Below are 19,798 nucleotides of genomic sequence, written 5' to 3' on the forward strand. Positions count from 1 at the left end.
ACAGGGATGATGATTCCTTTCTGACAAAGGTTCTTGAACTGAAACATTAGCTCTCTTTCTCTTCTTACACATGATCTGCAGAGTATTTCCAGTATTTTTTGTTTTATTTTTAGATTTCCAACATTTGCAATTTTTTGTTTTGATTTTCATGCTGTTTCCTTTAGTTGGGATGTCTAGAACCAGGGTCACAGTCTCAAAATAAGAGATTTTTTTTCAGGAAAGGATTGAGAAGAAATTTCTTCACATGGTGGGTAGTAAATCTTTGGTATTTTCGATCCAAAAAGGCCCTGGAGACTCAGTCACTGAACACATTCAAAAAGAGTATGCAGGTTTATGTAGCTACTAAGGGGACCTGGAATATTAGCTGAATGTAAGGAAAATAACAAAAACAAAATCATTCGTTTTTTTCATTTTTCAACAGGACATAGAAATGATTTTTGTCAAATTGTCATCAGCCTATTTGTACACTGTCTACATAATAAGGCATATTTGCTATTAGTGAGCAGCCAACTATCTTTAGAATTGTTATCGATGAGCAATGAACCTAACCCTAATTCCTTTGTTTAGCAGCAACATTGCCATGGAGTAGTGTTGGAGGACAGATCCCACAGTTTAGCAGAAAGTCTTGTTGCCTTAAATTAAAGATATTTGAGTTTGTTTCTAATACAGCCATTGGAAGGCATCTGGCATTGGTGTATTGCATCTGGCATTCGGTGAGCTTGCCACCTGCTAAACCCAAGATCAGTGATGGTCAAAGGTTTTGTATGATCACGGAAAGCGAAAGCTCTAGGCACAGAAAAGATTTTTCCGCATGAGCCAATCCAAATGAGGCTGCAGAAACATAGAAAACAGAGTTGGAATAAATGGGTTCATGTAACATCAATCATGATTATGCACTTCCTCCGATACCTAGGCTTCTTAATTTCTCAACAGTCTCCTACGTAACACCTTGTCATTGCCTTTCATCATCGATATTACGATCTAACTAAGCTGCTATCTCTTTTGAAGCTCATGATTCAATTTGTTGTCATTATTTCTTCAGGTGGTAATTTCCAGACCTGAACTACTTCTGTATTTGGTTTCTTTCACTCAACAATTGTCCTTGATCCATCTAGTTGGTAGATTAAAGATAGACACAAAATGCTCGAGTAACTCAGTGGGACAGGCAGCATCTCTGGAGAGAAGGAATGGGCACCATTTCTGGTTGAGACCCTTCTTCAGACTTTCCTACGCATAGTTGGTAGATTAGTTGACCTATAGATTACCCCTAGTGTTAGTTGTGCTAAGAGAATCAAGTGAGAATTGATGCAAATGTTTCAGTGCACAAGAGTGGTGTGAGAGCACTGCAACTTTTGCCCAACAAGACCATGCTGACCATCAATTACCCACTTACCCATTTTTTATTCTTCCCTCATTCCTATCAACCTATTGCTCACACATTTAATTCACTCAGATGCACACTCGGATCAATTAACCTACCAACCTGCAGGTTTTTGGAATGCGCGAGAAATCTGGAGCATCTGGTGGAAATCCACATGATCACAGAGAGAACATGCAAATTGTAGACAGAAAGCACTAGAACAAGTGTGAAACAGGTTTGCTGGAGCTCTGAGGCAGTACCTCTACTGCCTGTAAAAGTTTATTTTCAGGGACATAAGTAGAGAACTCTGATGGACATACACTCAGTACTGGATGATCGATGGGCTAAATAGCCCGCTAATCTATATGATATTAAAACTGTGTGTGTGTGTGTGTGTTTCTGCCTGACTTGTGGGTGCCAGCCTTTGATTCGTTGCTACGCCAACACCAGACGCAGAAACGCCGAGATTTTTTCCATTTCGGTAGAGATTTCACTTTTCATTCCAAGTATCCACTCCTGATTAAATTTTGTCGTGTTTATGTACACATTTTTAATAAAATCCTTCTCTTCTCCCCCCCCTCCCCACCACTCACTCATTTTGCCGCCTCCTGCTGGCCAGCGACCATAGCGGCTGCTGGCGCCCACCTCTCGCCTCAAAGACGCCATTTAAAAACAGCCGCACTGCTGAGTGCTGGAATCTTATGTTCGGGAACGGCTTGAGTTGGAGGGCCACGTCTCCCGTGGGGGCTACGGGTAGGGAACGGGTGCGTTGGGGGAGCAGACCCAACAGGTCTGCACTTGGTCTAGTACGTCATAAAAATATGAAATATTGTCGGAGCAGGTCACTTTAGGAAAAGACTGGCTATGAATTTAATGTTTAATCCTGAGGACTGTAATGTGCCTATTCAGAAGAAGAAATGGTGCTTGGATCCATTGTAATTGTCCCTACTTACTATCATCTCAGGTCAGAAGATAAGCAGACTGGTAGAATCAATTGCCAACTGTTCCAAAAACTGCCGCCATTATGAGATCAGAAATGTTGATATTTGATGATAGACAATAGCAACAGACATTTGGCCCTTCGAGCCAGCACCGCCATTCAACGTGATCAGGGCTGATCATCTCCAATCCGTACTCCATTCCTGCCTTTTCCCCATATCGACTGACTCCTCTATCTTTAAAAGTCCTATCTAGCTCTCTCTTGTAAGTATCCATAGAACCGGCCTCCACCTCCCTCTGAGGCAGAGAGAATTCCACAGACTCACAACTCTCTCTGTGAAAAAGTGTTTCCTCATCTCCGTTCTAAATGACTGACCCCTTATTCTTACCCTGGTTCTGGACTCCCCCGACATCGGGAACATGTTTCCTGCCTCTAGCAGGAAAGGACCTGTCCCACTTGGGCGATATTTTCGGCAACAGCCTGAAAAGAGGTTGTCACGTCATGGTCGGGTCGTGACACGGCGTGATGTGTGGTGATGCATTTAGTGTCGCGCAGGTGACGCACGCCGTCTCATGTCACCCCTGGATTTTGGAATGTTCAAGGGGTGACATTTGGGTGTCTCATCATGTCATGCGCCCTGTCACACGCTGACGTATGCTGTCCTGCGGGTGACGGCCAGTTAGGGTTAGGGTTAGGGACCACAGATGGGTTGTAAGATATTTTTCCTTCAATGCATGGATTTTAAACATTATTATATTAAAATTAATACAATACGGCAATGTTGATTGTGCAAATGAAAAGATGTCTGAGTCATTCAGTTTATTTACAGATGTATTGGTCCACTTCCACATCCAATCAACTTCTCTAACTTTTCACAGGGATGGATTCTGTGAGTGTAGACTGAACTCCCCTCTGCCCTCCACCCCCCTCTTCCGCCCTCCCTCCCCATCCCTTCTTCACCACACCCCGCCCTTCTCCCCTCCCCCCCTCTTCCCTTCTCCCCACTTCCTCCCTTCTCCCCGCTGCACTCTTCTCCCCTTCTCCACCCCCCACCCCTCACATCCCCTTCTCCCCCTCTCTCTCCCTTCTCCCATTTTCCAACCCCCCCACTTTCCCTGATGCCCCCCATTTGTGGACCCAGCCTGTGACCAGCGATTCCCGGCACACTATCCCACACTAGGGACAATTTATACAAACCTGTGTGCCTTTGGAGTTCAGGAGGAAACCCTAACTCTAACCCTAGTCCTAACCCTAACTCTAGCCCTAAGCCTAACCCTAGCCCGAACCCTAACTCTAACCCGAACCTTAAACCTAACCGTAACCCTAGCCCTAGCCCTAACCGTAACACTAAACCAAACCTTAGCCCTAACTCTAGCCCTAACTAGGTTGATAGGCTTGGTATAAGTATAAATTGTCCCTTGCGTGTGTGAGATAGTGTGCAAGGGATCGCTGGTCAGTATGGACTCAGTGGGCCGAAGGGCACTGTATCTCTGAACTAAATGTGACACAGGGGCCCCAGAGATTGGACTCAAACCCCCAATGTTCTGCGTGCTCCTCATGGGAACTAAACTGTTGGCCACGAGTTGTCCCAGAAGCAGATCTCTCTTTCAATGGTCTCTCCAAACTCCCAGAGGCTGGGTACAGGCAATGTTGTCAATGTACCAGTGCCACCCACCTGCTCCAGCCACTGAGTCTAAATACCCACCATCCATTTTGAAGCAAGGTGAGAGGGCGGGGGGGGGGGGGGGGGCTGTTGTTCCCAAAGTATGCATTTACTCCATAGTCAATGTTACTAAAACAGATGGTGTGGCCTTTGTGCAGTACTATTAGTGAGATCTAGCTGTCACAGGCTAGGTCCACAAATGGGGGGGCGTCAGGGAAAGTGGGGGTTGGAGAATGTGAGAAGGGAGGGAGAAGGGGGAGATGGGAGGAAAGGGAGTGGAGAAGGGGGAGAAGAGTGGGGAGGGGAGAAGGGAGGAAGGGGGAAGGGAAGGGAAGAAGGGGAGGAGAGGGGAAGGGTGGGGGGGGGGGTGTGGAGAAGGACAGATGGGGATGGGAGGGGGGGAAGAGGGAGGGGGGGGGTGGAGGGGAGAGGGGAGATCAATCTACACTCACTGAATCCATCCTTGAGAAAAGTTAGACACGGCGATTGGATTTTGAAGCGGACCAATAAAACTGAACGACTCAGACATCTTTTCCATCAGTCTGGTTCCATCAGTCCACCATTGATGTCATGAGCATCAAACTGTGGTTTGCTGGCTTCCACCACTCCCATTCTCCCAGACCTCCACTTGGACACACCCACTTGTGATTTACAGCCAATGAATGGAAACCACATGCAAGTTTTGGAATATCACTATCAATTTACATATAACAAATATATATGTATGATCATAACCAGGTATCGTTTTCATTCACGTTATGGGGTCCAGGATTCACTGTCAATGCCATTTTCTTAACCCGTTGCAATTGGTCTAGTACAAGTATTCGTACCATGTTGTTGAGTAGTGATTTCATAGATTTAGACCCCGTGACATTCAAGAACAAGCAATGGAAGGGAATCTGCAGGTGTAGCATACCCACATGCTGCTCTCATCTTTCTTATTGCGTTAGCAGTGGCTGCTGCATGTGGTGCTCTTGTAGTGACTTGCATAAGTAACTGTGGTGCATTTTATAAACAATACATACTGCTGCCAAGTACAGTGAGGTACAGGTATGAAAATCTTGCTTGCAGCAGTGTTATGGGCATGTAGAGGCAGATAACACACAAAAACATAAATTATAGATGAATTAAACAAAACTGGGAAAAGAAAGAGCCTGTGCAAAAGAACTAGACAGTGGTACAAAACACAATAAGAAAATAGGACAATTGTGATGCCAAAGGTCAAATAGTTTTCCATAGCCAAAGTAGAATTAGGCTTGAGTAGGTCTGTTCAAGAACCTGACAGTTGCGGGAAAGTAGCTATTCTTGAACCTGGTGGTGGGTCTTCAGACCTCTGCACCTCCTGCTGAATGGTAGCAAGAAGAAGAGGACATGGCCGACATCATGGGAATCCTTGATGATAGATGCCACCTTCTTGAGACAGCACCTCATTTAGATTCTCTGATGGTGAGGGTTTTGCCTGTCATAGACTGGCCTGAGTCCATTATGTCTGCTGCCTCTTACGTTCTTATGCATTGGAATTGCCGTATTAAGCCAAGATACAACGAATCAGGATTCTTTCAAAAGTATATCTGTAGAATTTTATAAGAGCATTTAGTGAAATGCAAATCTCTTTAAACTCATCATAAAGCTGAGGCACTTGCATGTTGGCTGTGATTCCATCTATGTACTTTGCCCAGGATGATAACACCCAGGAATGGAACCTACTAACTCTCTCCATAACCGACCCACCAATGAAAATTGGCATTTGGTCGCCCGACTTCCTCTTTCTGAAATCAACAGTTAGTTCCTTGGTTTTATTTACATTGTATGAAAGCTGGTTGTTGCGGCACCACTCAACCAGGTGTACTGTCGCTCTCCTAAACACTGACTTATTGCCATACATGATTCAGCCAACCACAATTATAATAGAACAGGGGTTGGGGCACACAGCCCTGAGATACTGTACATCTGTATTGATGGTCAGTAGGAGGAGATGTTGTAACTGATCCATACTGATTCAGCACCACTGACGAAGACACCAGGAATCCAGTTGCAAAGTTGGTACCGACACCCAGGTCTAGGAGCTTGGTGATGAGGTTGGAGCTGAAAGCTGAGCTGTCGTCATTGAACAGTAGCCTGACGTATGTGTTCCTGATATCTAGACCAGAGTGGAGAGCCAGTGGGATAATATCTGCTGTTGACCTGTTGTAATTTACGACGCAACGGTGATGGTTGGGTACAGGACAATGCTCTGACAAACTCTTGGAGTGATGTCTTCGGCCTCAGGTGATTGACAATAACAACCATTTTCTTTGGTGAAGTTGTGACTTTAACCATTGGGTCAAAAGCTGCCTTGATGTCAAGCCTAATCATTCTCCCATAACCTCCAAAATGCAGGGTTAAATGACAGGCACACGTATATTTCGGATTGTACTTCTGGTACCAAGTGTTCAATTCAACAGATAATTTATTTCCCATATTTTCTGTTTCAGTGACAACTGTTATTGCTAACTCCTTATGTATGTGATTAATGAAACAGACCCATCATTAATCATAGTGCAGATAATTTCTACGTTCCTTGTTGACATATCATCAATAATAAGCATGCTCAGAACTATATACACTCTTTCAGAGGTAATATCTGAAAATGAAATATAATGTCAAAGCTTAAGAAGAAAGTGAAATAATAATATCACACACTAAACACAATTTTACAAGCCTCTATTCATGGAGCGATTAACACGAAGATTGTATTAGCATTGGTTTATTATTGTCACATGCACCAAGATAGAGTAAAAAGCTTTATTTACATGCTATCCAGTGAAATTATACAATACATGAGTACAATTGAATCATACATAAGTATCACAGGTAGTGCGAAGAGAAAAATGTAGAATATTGTGTTACAGCATTAAAGTATAACCGTTAAGAGAAAAAGCTCAATGTCTGCAATGGGGTAGGTTGGAAGACTAAGACTACGACTACACTATAACTAATGGGAGGATTGTTCAGTAGTCTAATAACAATGATTAAAAAGCTGTTGCAGAATCTGGTGGTAAGTGCCTTCAAGATTTTATATCTTCTGCTTGAAGGGAGAAGGGAGTAAGAGGGAATATCCGAGATGAGAAAGATCCTTGATTATGTTTGCTGCTTTCCGGAAACAGCGTGAAATGTAGATGGAGTTGATGGTGGAGAGGTTGGTCTATGTGATGGACTAGTCCACAACTATATCCACCACTCTCTGCAATTTTTTTTGGTCTTGGGCAGTATTATTGCCAAACGAAGCTTGATGTAGCCTCAGAGGATGCTTTCTACAGTGCATATGTAGAAGCCAGTTAGAGTAATTGAAGACATGCCAAACTTCCTTAGTCTTCCGAGGAAGTAGAGCCGTTGGTGTACTTTCCCGTATGTTGCTTCAGTGTATTCGATCCAGGACAAATTATTGGTGATATTTATGCTAAGAAGGTTCCATTTGTAAACCATTAATGCTGGTTGTCTCCTTTCTTCAATAGCACGACGCGACATGAGTGCAGATTCACTTGATATGAGTGCAGATTCACTTGATATGAGTGTTGACTCCATGGAAAACCCAGAATTTTTACGCTGTGAGTGAAGCTATAGTTTATTTTTGTATATTTGGCTTTAGTGACCAGCTCTTTTATTAATTTCTGATGAAAACCCTATATATATTCAGTAAGTTTATCCATAAATGTTGTAGACTAATGAATTAATCAGGGATCTGGGCTTATTCTGTTGTTAAACATAACAATTCAGGATTAAGTTAAATCAGGGTTAAGATAAACTTAACTGAATCAAATATAAGTGTACTACATTATAGCAATATCCTGTGAAGCAAACCGGCAAAGTCAATGAATTATAATTGATTGTACACATTTTGCCACCTGAGTACTCAACAGGATGATCAGCTTGAACTTCTGTTGAGGAGAATTAATTCTGTCTGTTTTTCATCTTTTCCCAGTTTTACATTTTTCCTCATTTCCTCTCTTCATTTATTTCCCTCTGTATCCTTTTCATCTCCTTGACATTTTGGCATTTTGGTGTAATGCATTTTCACATTTAGACATATTTACACTACTTTGGGGAATGGTGACCTCAAATCCCAAACCTAAATATTTAGGTTACTATACAATATTTTGAATCTGTTGAAGTGTAATTTGGCAAAAAAATCATTGGTGCCTTTGGTTTATATGTCAATCGTGTATAAAAACTGAATTGAACATTTTGATAGGGTAGCACTAATTCTCACTAAAAATGTCTTGTTGGGAAATTGGACTGTGCACCTCCTATCAAACCTCACATGTCAGTTTTATTATGTGCCTATGATGTATTTATCAATGGATATGGTGCACATCTCTAGGTCATTGCTTGAGAGATTAAAATTTTACACCACTGACCTTAGGAAAGTAGACTATTACCTGAATGGTGGCCGATTAGGAAAAGGGGAGATGCAACGAGACCTGGGTGTCATGGTACACCAGTCATTGAAAGTAGGCATGCAGGTGCAGCAGGCAGTGAAAAAAGTGAATCGTATGTTAGCATTCATAGCAAAAGGATTTGAGTATAGGAGCAGGGAGGTTCTACTGCAGTTGTACAGGGTCTTGGTGAGGCCACACCTGGAGCATTGCATACAGTTTTGGTCTCCTAATCTGAGGAAAGACATTCTTGCTATAGAGGGAGTACAGAAATGGTTCACCAGACTGATTCCTGGCATGGCAGGACTTTCATATGAAGAAAGACTGGATAGACTCGGCTTGTACTCGCTAGAATTTAGAAGATTGAGGGGGGATCTTATAGAAACTTACAAAATTCTTAAGGGGCTGGACAGGCTAGATGCAGGAGAGGGGGGGAGGGGGGGAGAGAGGTCGGATACAGGGGGAGAGAGGGGGAGAGAGGGGAGAGAGAGAGAGAGAGGGGGAGAGAAGGGGAGAGAGGGGGGGGGGAGAGACAGGGAGAGAGAGGTGATAGAGGGGGAGAGAGGGGGAGGGAGAGAGGTATGGAGGAGAGAGAGGGGAGGGGAGGGTGGAGGGGGGTGAGAGTGGGGAGGGGGCAAGAGGGGGGGGAGAGAGAGGGGGGCAAAGGGTGGAGAGGTGAGGGGGTGGGGGTGAGGGGGAGAGGGGAGGGGGGAGAGAGAGGAGGGGGAGAGAGGGGGGGGGGGAGAGAGTGGAGGAGTGGAGGATAGGGGCAGGAAGAGAAGGGTAGTGGGGAGAGGAAGGTTAGAGGAGGGGGAGAGGGGGGCAAGAGGAGGAGGGATAGGAGGAGAAGAGAGAAGGGGGGGGGAGAGGGGAGAAGAGAGAGTGGTAGAAGGACCGTGGCAGAGGGGGGGCAGAGAGAGGGGAGGGGAGATGGGAGGGGAAGAGGGGGATGGGAGGCGGGGGAGATGGGGGGAGGGAGAGAGGAAGGGTAGAGGAGGGGGAGGGGGGATAGGAGGAGGGGGGGTGAGGGGGAGAGAGGGATGGAGAGTAGGGGGCAGAGAGGGCTCAGAGACAGTGGAGAGAGGGGGGGATAGAGGGGTGTGTGAGAGGGGGGTTGAAGAGAGGGGGATAGAGGGTGGGAAGGTGGGAGGGGGGGGAGAGGGGAGAAGAGAGAGGCCTGGGAAGGGGAGAGGAGGTGGGAGAGGAGGGGAAGAGGACGAGGGGGGACGAGGAGGAGAGGGGGTGAGAGGGACCCGACACGAGGTGGACCTGAGAGCTCTAGTACAGTGCCCGACTTCCTTGTTCTGCTCTCACTACCACCCCCCCCCCCCCCCCCAGGGAGTGAGAGGAAGCGACCGAGGCAGCCGGGAGAAATCCCCGAGAGGAAGTGATGTTCGAGTGTCTTGTGAATAACAGTGGGTGGGGGGGGGGGGGGGGGGGGGGGGGGGGGAAGGAGAGGGGGGGGGGTGACATCACTCGCAGAGCGAGCAGGACAACCGCAGCACGAGCAGACAACAGGCAGGCAGATCCATTGTGACATCATCAGCAAAAGCACCCGTTTATTTTCCAACTTTTATCGGATTTGTGAGCATTTTCATACATAACTCGAGAAATAAAGGATGACATTTTCAGGTAAGGCAAATTCGGACACCAGGGAATAAATCTCTATCGGAATATGTGAACATTTTATCGTTAAAGCATCGTTTTTTCGAGAAGATGTGACAACACACAAACAAATAAATACACACACACACATCCAAGATTAGAATTTTATAGTTATAGAAACATAGAAACATAGAAATTAGGTGCAGGAGTAGGCCATTCGGCCCTTCGAGCTTGCACCAACATTCAATATGATCATGGCTGATCATCCAACTCAGTATCCCGTACCTGCCTTCTCTCCATACCCCCTGATCCCCTTAGCCACAAGGGCCACATCTAACTCCCTCTTAAATATAGCCAATGAACTGGCCTCAACTACCCTCTGTGGCAGAGAGTTCCAGAGATTCACCACTCTCTGCGGCGAAAAAAAGTTCTTCTCATCTCGGTTTTAAAGGATTTCCCCTTTATCCTTAAGCTGTGACCCCTTGTCCTGGACTTCCCTAACATCGGGAACAATCTTCCTGCATCTAGCCTGTCCAACCCCTTAAGAATTTTGTAAGTTTCTATAAGATCCCCTCTCAATCTTCTAAATTCTACAGAGTATAAACCAAGTCTATCCAGTCTTTCTTCATAAGACAGTCCTGACATCCCAGGAATCAGTCTGGTGAACCGTCTCTGCACTCCCTCTATGGCAATAATGTCCTTCCTCAGATTTGGAGATCAAAACTGTATGCAATACCCCAGGTGTGGTCTCACCAAGACCCTGTACAACTGCAGTAGAACCTCTCTGCTCCTATACTCAAATCCTTTTGCAATGAAAGCTAACATACCATTCGCTTTCTTTACTGCCTGCTGCACCTGCATGCCTACCTTCAATGACTGGTGTACCATGACACCCAGGTCTCGCTGCATCTCCCCCTTTCCCAATCGGCCACCATTTAGATAATAGTCTGCTTTCCTATTTTTGCCACCAAATGGATAACCTCACATTTCTCCACATTATACTGCATCTGCCAAACATTTGCCCACTCACCCAGCCTATCCAAGTCACCCTGCAGTCTCCTAGCATCCTCCTCACAGCTAACACTGCCCCCCAGCTTAGTGTCATCCGCAAACTTGGAGATATTGCCTTCAATTCCCTCATCCAGATCATTAATATATATTGTAAATAGCTGGGGTCCCAGTACTGAGCCTTGGGGTACCCCACTAGTCACTGCCTGCCATTGGAAAAGGACCCGTTTACTCCTACTCTTTGCTTCCTGTTTGCCAGCCAGTTCTCTATCCACATCAATACTGAACCCCCAATGCCTTGTGCTTTAAGTTTGTATACTAATCTCTTATGTGGGACCTTGTCGAAAGCCTTCTGGAAGTCCAGATACACCACATCCACTGGTTCTCCCCTATCCACGCTACTAGTTACATCCTCGAAAAATTCTATAAGATTCGTCAGACATGATTTACCTTTCGTAAATCCATGCTGACTTTGTCCAATGATTTCACCACTTTCCAAATGTGCTGCTATACCATCTTTAATAACTGACTCTAGCAGTTTCCCCACTACCGATGTTAGACTAACTGGTCTGTAATTCCCCATTTTCTCTCTCCCTCCCTTCTTAAAAAGTGGGGTTACGTTTGCTACCCGCCAATCTTCAGGAACTACTCCAGAATCTAAAGAGTTTTGAAAGATTATTACTAATGCATCCACTATTTCTGGAGCTACTTCCTTAAGTACTCTGGGATGCAGCCTATCTGGCCCTGGGGATTTATCGGCCTTTAATCCATTTAATTTACCCAACACCACTTCCCGGCTAACCTGGATTTCACTCAATTCCTCCATAATATTCACTGAATTCCTTTATAATATTATAAATCATATTTTACTGTTAGAGAGCAGAGACTTATCTTCAAAAATGTAATTGATGTTGAATGTGAGCACTGAAACCACCTCCTTTTAACAGCATTAGTTCCAAGGAATACAGATGTGTCACGGATTTCACCGGCTTATGGTAAGTTATAAGTATCCTTATCAGGGCTCGAAATTAGCGGTTGTCCGGTTGCCACTGACCACTCACAGTGCCGCCGGGCAACCTAAACGCCGAGTCATTTTGCCCGGCTTGGCAACTTGGTTTATACCAAAGATAGACCGTGGGAAAGATGCTAAGTGTGGCGTGACAGAGGGTCGGAGCGAATGACGGGCCCCACACAGCAGCAGCGGTGGCTCCATCTCCTCCTCCTCCCGCACCCCGCGCAGCCTGATAACGGCCGCTGCTGCCACTCAACCAACGGCGCTTTCAAAACAAACCCTTGGAGGAGGGAGGTGTCGGTCAGAGGCGGACGTAGTGGGGGGGGCTGAGGATAGAGCGCTGTGATTGGAGGAGGGAGATGTGCCAAAACACACTCGGCAGCCCTGCACCACAGCCAGGATCGACCCCGGTCTCCGGCGCTGCAATCGCTGCCGAACCGCCACTGGACCATCCCCGTCCCCACCCGAGAGCACCCCCATGCCCGGGGATGGCCAGACACATCGGGAGTTAGACGGGAGCGGTGCCCCCAGGCCCGCAGCCAGTGCAGAGAAGCAGTGCGAAACCCAGCTCAACTCTGCCTGTCTGGATTGTCACTGCTACCGTTAACACTTTATTACAGAATTCATTTTAACGGCAAATCAATGCTCTTAATATGGAGTATCGGTACTGTAGTTATTTAATGAGCAACATTCACAACCATACGTTGGATTTATCCAGGTTTTACTTCTACAATCAGTCATATACGTCACAAATTTGGTCATGAGATATTTCAGTTGAAATTTTAACGTTAATTCTGAAGTGGGAAAGGATGGAAAAAGCGTTTATCAACAATTTTTTTTTAATTTGTTGCTTACAAACTGGGTATCTTCATTGCTGTTCACAACATATACAACTAATCTGAATGTCCGGTAATGTGGCGTCTTGACACCTTTAAATATATTACCAAAAGAACATTTGCTGCATTTATGTCCTTTGGCCATCTCTTGTTAGTTAGTGTAATGTTTAACCTGTCAGATGGGTATAGTCCGTTTTGACAGCTATTATCATAAAATGCCTTTAGAAAATTCCTTGCAACCTGTATATTTTGATGTGGATACATTATGTGAGAAGCGAGAGCGTTTCTGTACCAATAGCAATAACGACCCATGCTATGGCCATGTCATGATCATTTTCAGTCCTTCACAAAAAACATGCTTGCATCAATCAGTAGTGTGCATGGTTAAGCATATATGTTATCATGGTCCAGGATTTATTGACACAAGTTGATCATACGCTGAATACTCCAACCACATTTTTGTTTAGAAGTGGAAAGAAATAATAAAAATTGCATTAATTGCAATGTGTAAAAAGAGTTGAGATACTGTATTATAATTTTGCTGCATGTCATTGTGGTATATATCATGTCTTGATTGGTGAATATGTTTAGTTTGTGACTTTATTTGAAGCAGAAATAATATGTGAATGCTTCAGTGAGCATTATTCCGACTGGTAACTACGCACTTCATCTGAGCACATTATTGCACGCGTCATGCAAGCCATCTTAAATGACCACCTAAACTGTCATTTGGCAACCTAAAAAGCTGCCAAGGTTGCCCAGCTTACAACAGGAAAAAAAAGTTAAGCGAGAGCCCTGCTTATATGGGAAGATATTCACATTTGCTTCAGCAGCTTATTGGACCGCATTTGAGATTGTGTGTATCAGCATGGTACTAGTTCTTGGCAAAGAAACTGTGAACTTCTCACCTTGTACATCAGTTGAGTCCAACAGTGTATAATTACCCAATTCCTTACTGCATAGCTTACTTCTATCTTCAGGCCAAAAAAAACATGTTTCCATATGAACTAAAAGTATCTAAAAGTAGACAACGGATATATAAGATTTTCTTCAAGGAGTCTTAGGAATTTAGGTGAAACCTCTTTTGAAACAGAATGAATTGTCTACTTCTGCATTACTGTCGTGACTCGGCGGGTTGCAATTAAGCTAGAAACAGAGGCCACATAACACATGGTGAATAGCAGAATAAGGTAAAACAATGCTCACTTACAGGGGATGGGTAAACTACAGACCAAGCCAATGGAGTTATGTCATTGTTAATCTTCAGGGAATAAGACACCAGTTTGTGTGCAAAGCATCATTAATAGGAATAATACCATAAGGTGTAAACCATGCAAAAAAATATGCCAATTGTGGTAAAATGTCATAAGGGATAGGAGTAGAATTAGGCAATTTGGCCCATCGTCTCCTCTGCCATTAAGTCATGGCTAATCTATCACTCCCTCCTAATGCTATTCTCCTGTCTTCTCCCCATAACCTCTGACATCTGTACTAATCAAGAATCTATCTCTGCCTTAAAAATATCCAATGAAGGCCTCCACAGCCTTCTGTGGCAAATAATTCCACAGATTCACCACCCTCTGACTAATTAAATTTCTCCTCATCTCCTTCCTAAAAGAACGTCTTTTAATTCAGAGGCTATGACCTTAAGTCCTAGACACTCCCTCGTAGAAATATCCTCTCCACATCCACTCTATCCAAGCCTTTCATTATTCTGTATGTTTCAATGAGGTCCCCCCTCATTCTTCTAAACTCCAGCGAGAACAGGCCATGTTCTGACAAACGCTCATCATAGGTTAACCTAATCATTCCTGGGATCATTCTTGTAAACCTCCTCTGGACCTTCTCCAGTGTCACCACATCCTTCCTCAGATATGGTGCCCAAAATTGCTCATAACATTCCAGATGTGGCCTGACCAGCGCCTTATAGAGCCTCAGCATTACGTCCCTGTTTTTGTATACAAGCCCTCTTGAAATAAATACAAGCATTGAGTTTAAGAAAGAACTGCAAATGCTGGAAAAATCGAATGTAGACAAATGAGCTGGAGAAACACAAGCTTCTCCAGCTTTTTTGTCTACCTAGCATTGAGTTTGCTTTCTTTGCTACCGTTTCGACTGCAGAATAAGTTTTTGAGAATCCTGCACCAACACTCGCAAGTCCCTTTGCACCTCTGATTTCTGGATTCTTCACACCAATTAGAAAATAGTCTACACTTTATTCCTACTACCAAAATGTATGACTCCATACTTTGCTGCACTATATTCCATCTGCCACTTTTCTGCCCACTCTCCCAACCTGTCCAAGTCCTCCTGCAGAGTCCCTGCTTTCTCTGTACTACCTGTCCCTCCACCTATTTTCGTATCATCCGCAAACTTTGCCACAAAGCCTTCAATCCCTTTGCCCAAATCATTCGACTACAACGTGAAGAGTAGTGGTCCCAGCATCAACCCTTGCAGAATTCCACTAGTCGCTGGCAACCAACCAGAAAAAGCCCCCTTTATTGCCACTCTTTGCCTTCTGCCATCCAGCCAACCTGAAATGTATGCTAGTATCTGCCCTGTGATACCATGGGCTCTTATCTTCCTTAGCAGCCTAATGTGTGGCACCTTATCAAAGTAAACCTCTACTGACTCTCCTTTGTCTGTCCTGCTATTTACTTCTTCAAAGGATTCCAGCAAATTTGTCAAGCAAGACCTCCCCTTCATAAAGCCATGCTGACTTCAACCTATTTTATCGTGAACTAAGTACTCAGCTATTCTAGGTCATCATGAAATTGTAGATATTTTCTGGGTCATTGGAGGTTTCGCAACACATTGAATCTATGCTGTTTTTCATGAAGCAAGCAAGTACAAGTGTAGATGAGCAGTTGTGAAAAATAATTCATTAGAGAGTGAGGGACAGATGGGCAATTATATGGCCATGAGTGATATACCTGGCACCCTGTTGCTTACCAAGTGCCAGGATCAAAGATGTCTTAGAGAGGGTATGGACAATTCTGAAGAAGGATGGCAAGCAGTTACAGTAGATGTTATAAGATATATATGGGTACGAACGACATAGATAAAAAGGAAGATCTGACCTACAAAGGATATTTATTGTAGAAAAAGAGAATTGTTGTCATTTCTGAAATATCTGATGATAGTCCGGCACAGGAGAATGATTTGAATAATTATTTTTGAGACATAATGGGCCTGAGGTGATTAATAACAACAGCCATTTTTAAAAATCAAGATATGACTTTAACCAACGGGTCAAGTGCTGCCTTAATTTCAAGGCCAATTAGCCTCCCATCATCTCCAAAATGTAGGATTAAATGACAGACACAGTTAGGGACACAAATATAACCAATCCTATATAATTGGATTAATTATCAACAACAAAAGAATAGAAACAAAAAGCTGCAAATGCTGGTTACACAAAATGATACAGAATAACTCAGCAAGTCAGGCAGCATCTCTGGAAAACATGGACAGGTGACGTTTCGGGTCGAAACCCATCTTCAAAAGACGCGTCTTGATCTGAAACGTTGCCCATCCGTTTTCTCAAGAGATGCTGAATTCCAGCACTTTGCGTCCATAAACGAAAGTATATTTGGATAGGATATCTGGCAACAAAATGATTCATTTGCAAGTAATTTCATCCCAAGATTTTTTAATTCCAGTGACAAGCGTGATTGCTAACTCTGTGTATATGACTAATGAACAAAACCTGTTTCAATAGTGTAGACAATAACTACTTTGGTGCCTTCCCTGAGATAAAGGGAATGCTTATAACAGAGTACAGTCTTTAAGAGATAATACTTGTAAATGAAATATAATGTCATAGCATAACAATAAAATAACATAATACCACCTCATTCTGGGCATAATATTACAAGCTTATATTGATGGAAAGATTGACAACATTAAGATTTTCTCCTTTCTTCAATAGCACAGCGTAACATGTCTGTACATTCACTTAATATGACTGCCGACTCACTGGATGACCCTGCATATTTATGCTGTAAGTAGAGCTCTAGTGTGTGAAAATTTTATTTCAGTGACCTGGTCTCTTGCTCCTTTCCTGAGTGCCGTTTGCCATGATGAAGCGTAGGTTTACACGGTTAATTCCCAGGATGGCGTGACTGTCATATGCTGAGAGAATGGAGCGGCTGGGCTTGTACACTCTGGAGTTTAGAAGGATGAGAGGGGATCTTATTGAAACATATAAGATTGTTAAGGGTTTGGACACGCTAGAGGCAGGAAACATTTTCCAGAACTAAGGGCCACAGTTTCAGAATGCCATTTAGAACAGAGCCATTTAGAACGGAGACGAGGAAACACTTTTTCTCACAAAGAGTTGTGAGTCTGTGGAATTCTCTGCCTCAGAGGGTGGTGGAGGCCGGTTCTCTGGATACTTTCAAGAGAGAGAGCTAGATAGGGATGAGACAGGAGATATGGGGAGAAGGCAGGAACGGGGTACTGATTGGAGATGATCAGCCATGATCACATTGAATGGCGGTGCTGGCTCGAAGGGCCGAATGACCTACTCCTGCACCTATTGTCTATTGACTGTTGTCTATAACCCCCCCTACACACATTAAATCCCCCCCCCCCCCCCCACACACACACACACACACACACACACACTCTCTGTTGAGTATTTGCTGTGTCTGTGTTCTTCCTTTTCTCTCTTTGATTTTCCTGATTTATTTTGCTCACTTCTTTCCCTCTGTACCCCTTTATTCTCTTTGATGGCCCCTAGCCCAATAAATTAGATAAGGAAAATATTCAAGAGTGTCTTTTAAAAAATTTGTAAACAGAGCATGAAAATTGAATTGCTTTGAATCAAATTGTTGTGAAGTAGTTGCACGTTTGGGGTAGAAGTGCCATCTGTTGGGAAATTGGATGTGCACTTACTGTCAAATATGAAGAAAGAAGAACAAGATTAATACTATTGGTTAATGGCAATGTCTCCACAGATGTCATTGGATCTACTGTATGTTTCCAGTAATTTTGATTTGATATTTGATTTTATCTGTACTTTTTCTCTTTCAATACCTTGTGTATGAGTGGGGTTACATGGACATGGATAGTTTATAGGGATATGGGCCAAATGCAGGCAAATACTTTGCCTGCATCACAGCGAGGATGTGCTTGGTGCACTCACTGTGGTGGATGTTTAATTTGTGTTTACTGTATGTTTTGTTTTTATTGGTTCTGTATGACTGCAGGCAACATAATTTCATTCAGACCAAAAGGTCTGAATAACAATAAATGAATCTAACCTAATCTAATCTAATCTAAATGGGACTAGTTCTAATAGGCAAATTGTTGGCATGGATGAATTGGATTGAAGGGCTTGAGTCGGTGCTGTTTAACTGTGACTCTATGGCTTTCCCCCATTCACGTAAGGTTCAACCATCCTTGCCATCCTTACATTTCTCAGACTAGTGGTTGCAGCCACAGAAAGTTGTTTCTATATTTAATAAATGAGAGAATGTTGTGGGCACTCCCCATGCACTAAAGTCTGGGTATGAAATAACAACAGAAAACGCAGACTGATTGATTGATTCCTGGCGTGGTGGGTTTATTCCATGAGGAGAGATTAAGACCAGCCCAATACATTCTTCAATTTAGAAGAATGAGAGATTAACTCATTGTAAAACATAAAATTATATTATATATTGTTTTTTTCTTTTAACAGCATTAGATCAATCGGGAGCACATGGATCTCAATTCCCACAGTTTAGCAGTACGTTTTATGTCGCCAGTCCATTCCCTTCACACGCATTTATTGCATATTTGCTGTTGTTGTGGTGTCTATGCTTAAGATTCTTAGCCTGCAAGCAAGAATTTAATTGTTCCAGTCCTGATCGGTGAATATGTCAAAGGCTCTTGGCATTTGTTCTGTGCCTACGAGTGTCTTTCTAAAGATTTCTTAAGCATAAGAAATATAGTGATTGTATCTAACTTCTGGCAGCATGTTCCCGATATCACTTTCTGTGTAAAAATCTTCCCCACAGTACTTGTCTAATACACCTCGCTCACCCTTTAAAAATTGCGCCCCCTAGTTTTTGACAGACTCTCCAAGGGAAAAAGACTCTGACTGTCTGCTTTATCACTGCCTCTCTTCGTTTTATATCCCCTTAACTCCATGCAAAACAAACACAGCCGGCCAAAACTTTCCCTCCAATCCCAACAGTATCCTGGTGATTATAATGGATTAATAATCAACAGCAAAGTTATATATTGGATGGTATTTATGGCGACAAAGTGATCAAGTTAACAGTAATTTGATCACTATAATATCATTCCTTGATTTTCTATTGCCAGTCAAAGCTGGCTAAGTCATTGCTAAGTCATTGTGTGTGCGACTAATGAAACAGATCCATTGTTAATCACGTTGTATACAATGACTGCTTTATTTTTTCCAATACCTGAGATAATGGAATGCTCAGAACAATGTGCAATCTATGATAGGTAATACTTAAAATGAAATATAAAATAATAATAAAATAACATAATAATTCTACACTCTAAACACAATATTACAAGTTTATTGAGAAGTTTATTTACAAGAAATATTGGGAACATTAAGATGATCTCCTTTCTTCAATAGCACAGCAAGACATAAGTGCAGATTCGCTTGATATGAGAGCTGGCCCCGTAATTGACCCAATGTATTTCTGCCGTAAGTATAACTTTTGTTTGATTGTGCATATTTTATGTCAGTGAGGGGGAAGAGAGGAAGAGGGGGGTTAGGGGGAGGGGTTAGATGGAGGGGGAAGAGGTGGGGAGGAGAGAGGGGGGTTGTGAGGGGGGGGGGGGGGGGGGGGTGAGGTGTGAAGGGGGGGGGTGGGGGGGGTTGTTGTAACCAAACTGAACTCACTGTGGAATGAATGCATTAACGGAGCCACTCTGCTGCTGGATCCGAAGTTGTCTGTGCCGCTGACGGTAAAGTCTGTGAAAGCGGCCCC

At 43.6% G+C, this 19,798-nt stretch overlaps 1 protein-coding gene across 5 annotated transcripts in view; it reads left to right on the forward strand.

The window, feature by feature from the left end:
* LOC129715783 (uncharacterized) overlaps positions 1 to 19,798 on the forward strand; it is a 337,613-nt gene that overhangs the window by 247,170 nt on the left and 70,645 nt on the right. For all 5 annotated transcript variants that reach the window (XM_055665662.1, XM_055665654.1, XM_055665638.1 and 2 more), the window contains 4 exons: positions 7,458 to 7,550; positions 11,939 to 11,986; positions 16,771 to 16,842; positions 19,441 to 19,512. In XM_055665662.1, the coding sequence (XP_055521637.1) occupies positions 7,458 to 7,550; positions 11,939 to 11,986; positions 16,771 to 16,842; positions 19,441 to 19,512 (285 nt within the window). The remainder of the gene's footprint in view (positions 1 to 7,457; positions 7,551 to 11,938; positions 11,987 to 16,770; positions 16,843 to 19,440; positions 19,513 to 19,798) is intronic.

This window comes from Leucoraja erinacea, chromosome 2 (genome assembly GCF_028641065.1).
Source record: "Leucoraja erinacea ecotype New England chromosome 2, Leri_hhj_1, whole genome shotgun sequence".
NCBI lineage: Eukaryota > Metazoa > Chordata > Chondrichthyes > Rajiformes > Rajidae > Leucoraja > Leucoraja erinaceus.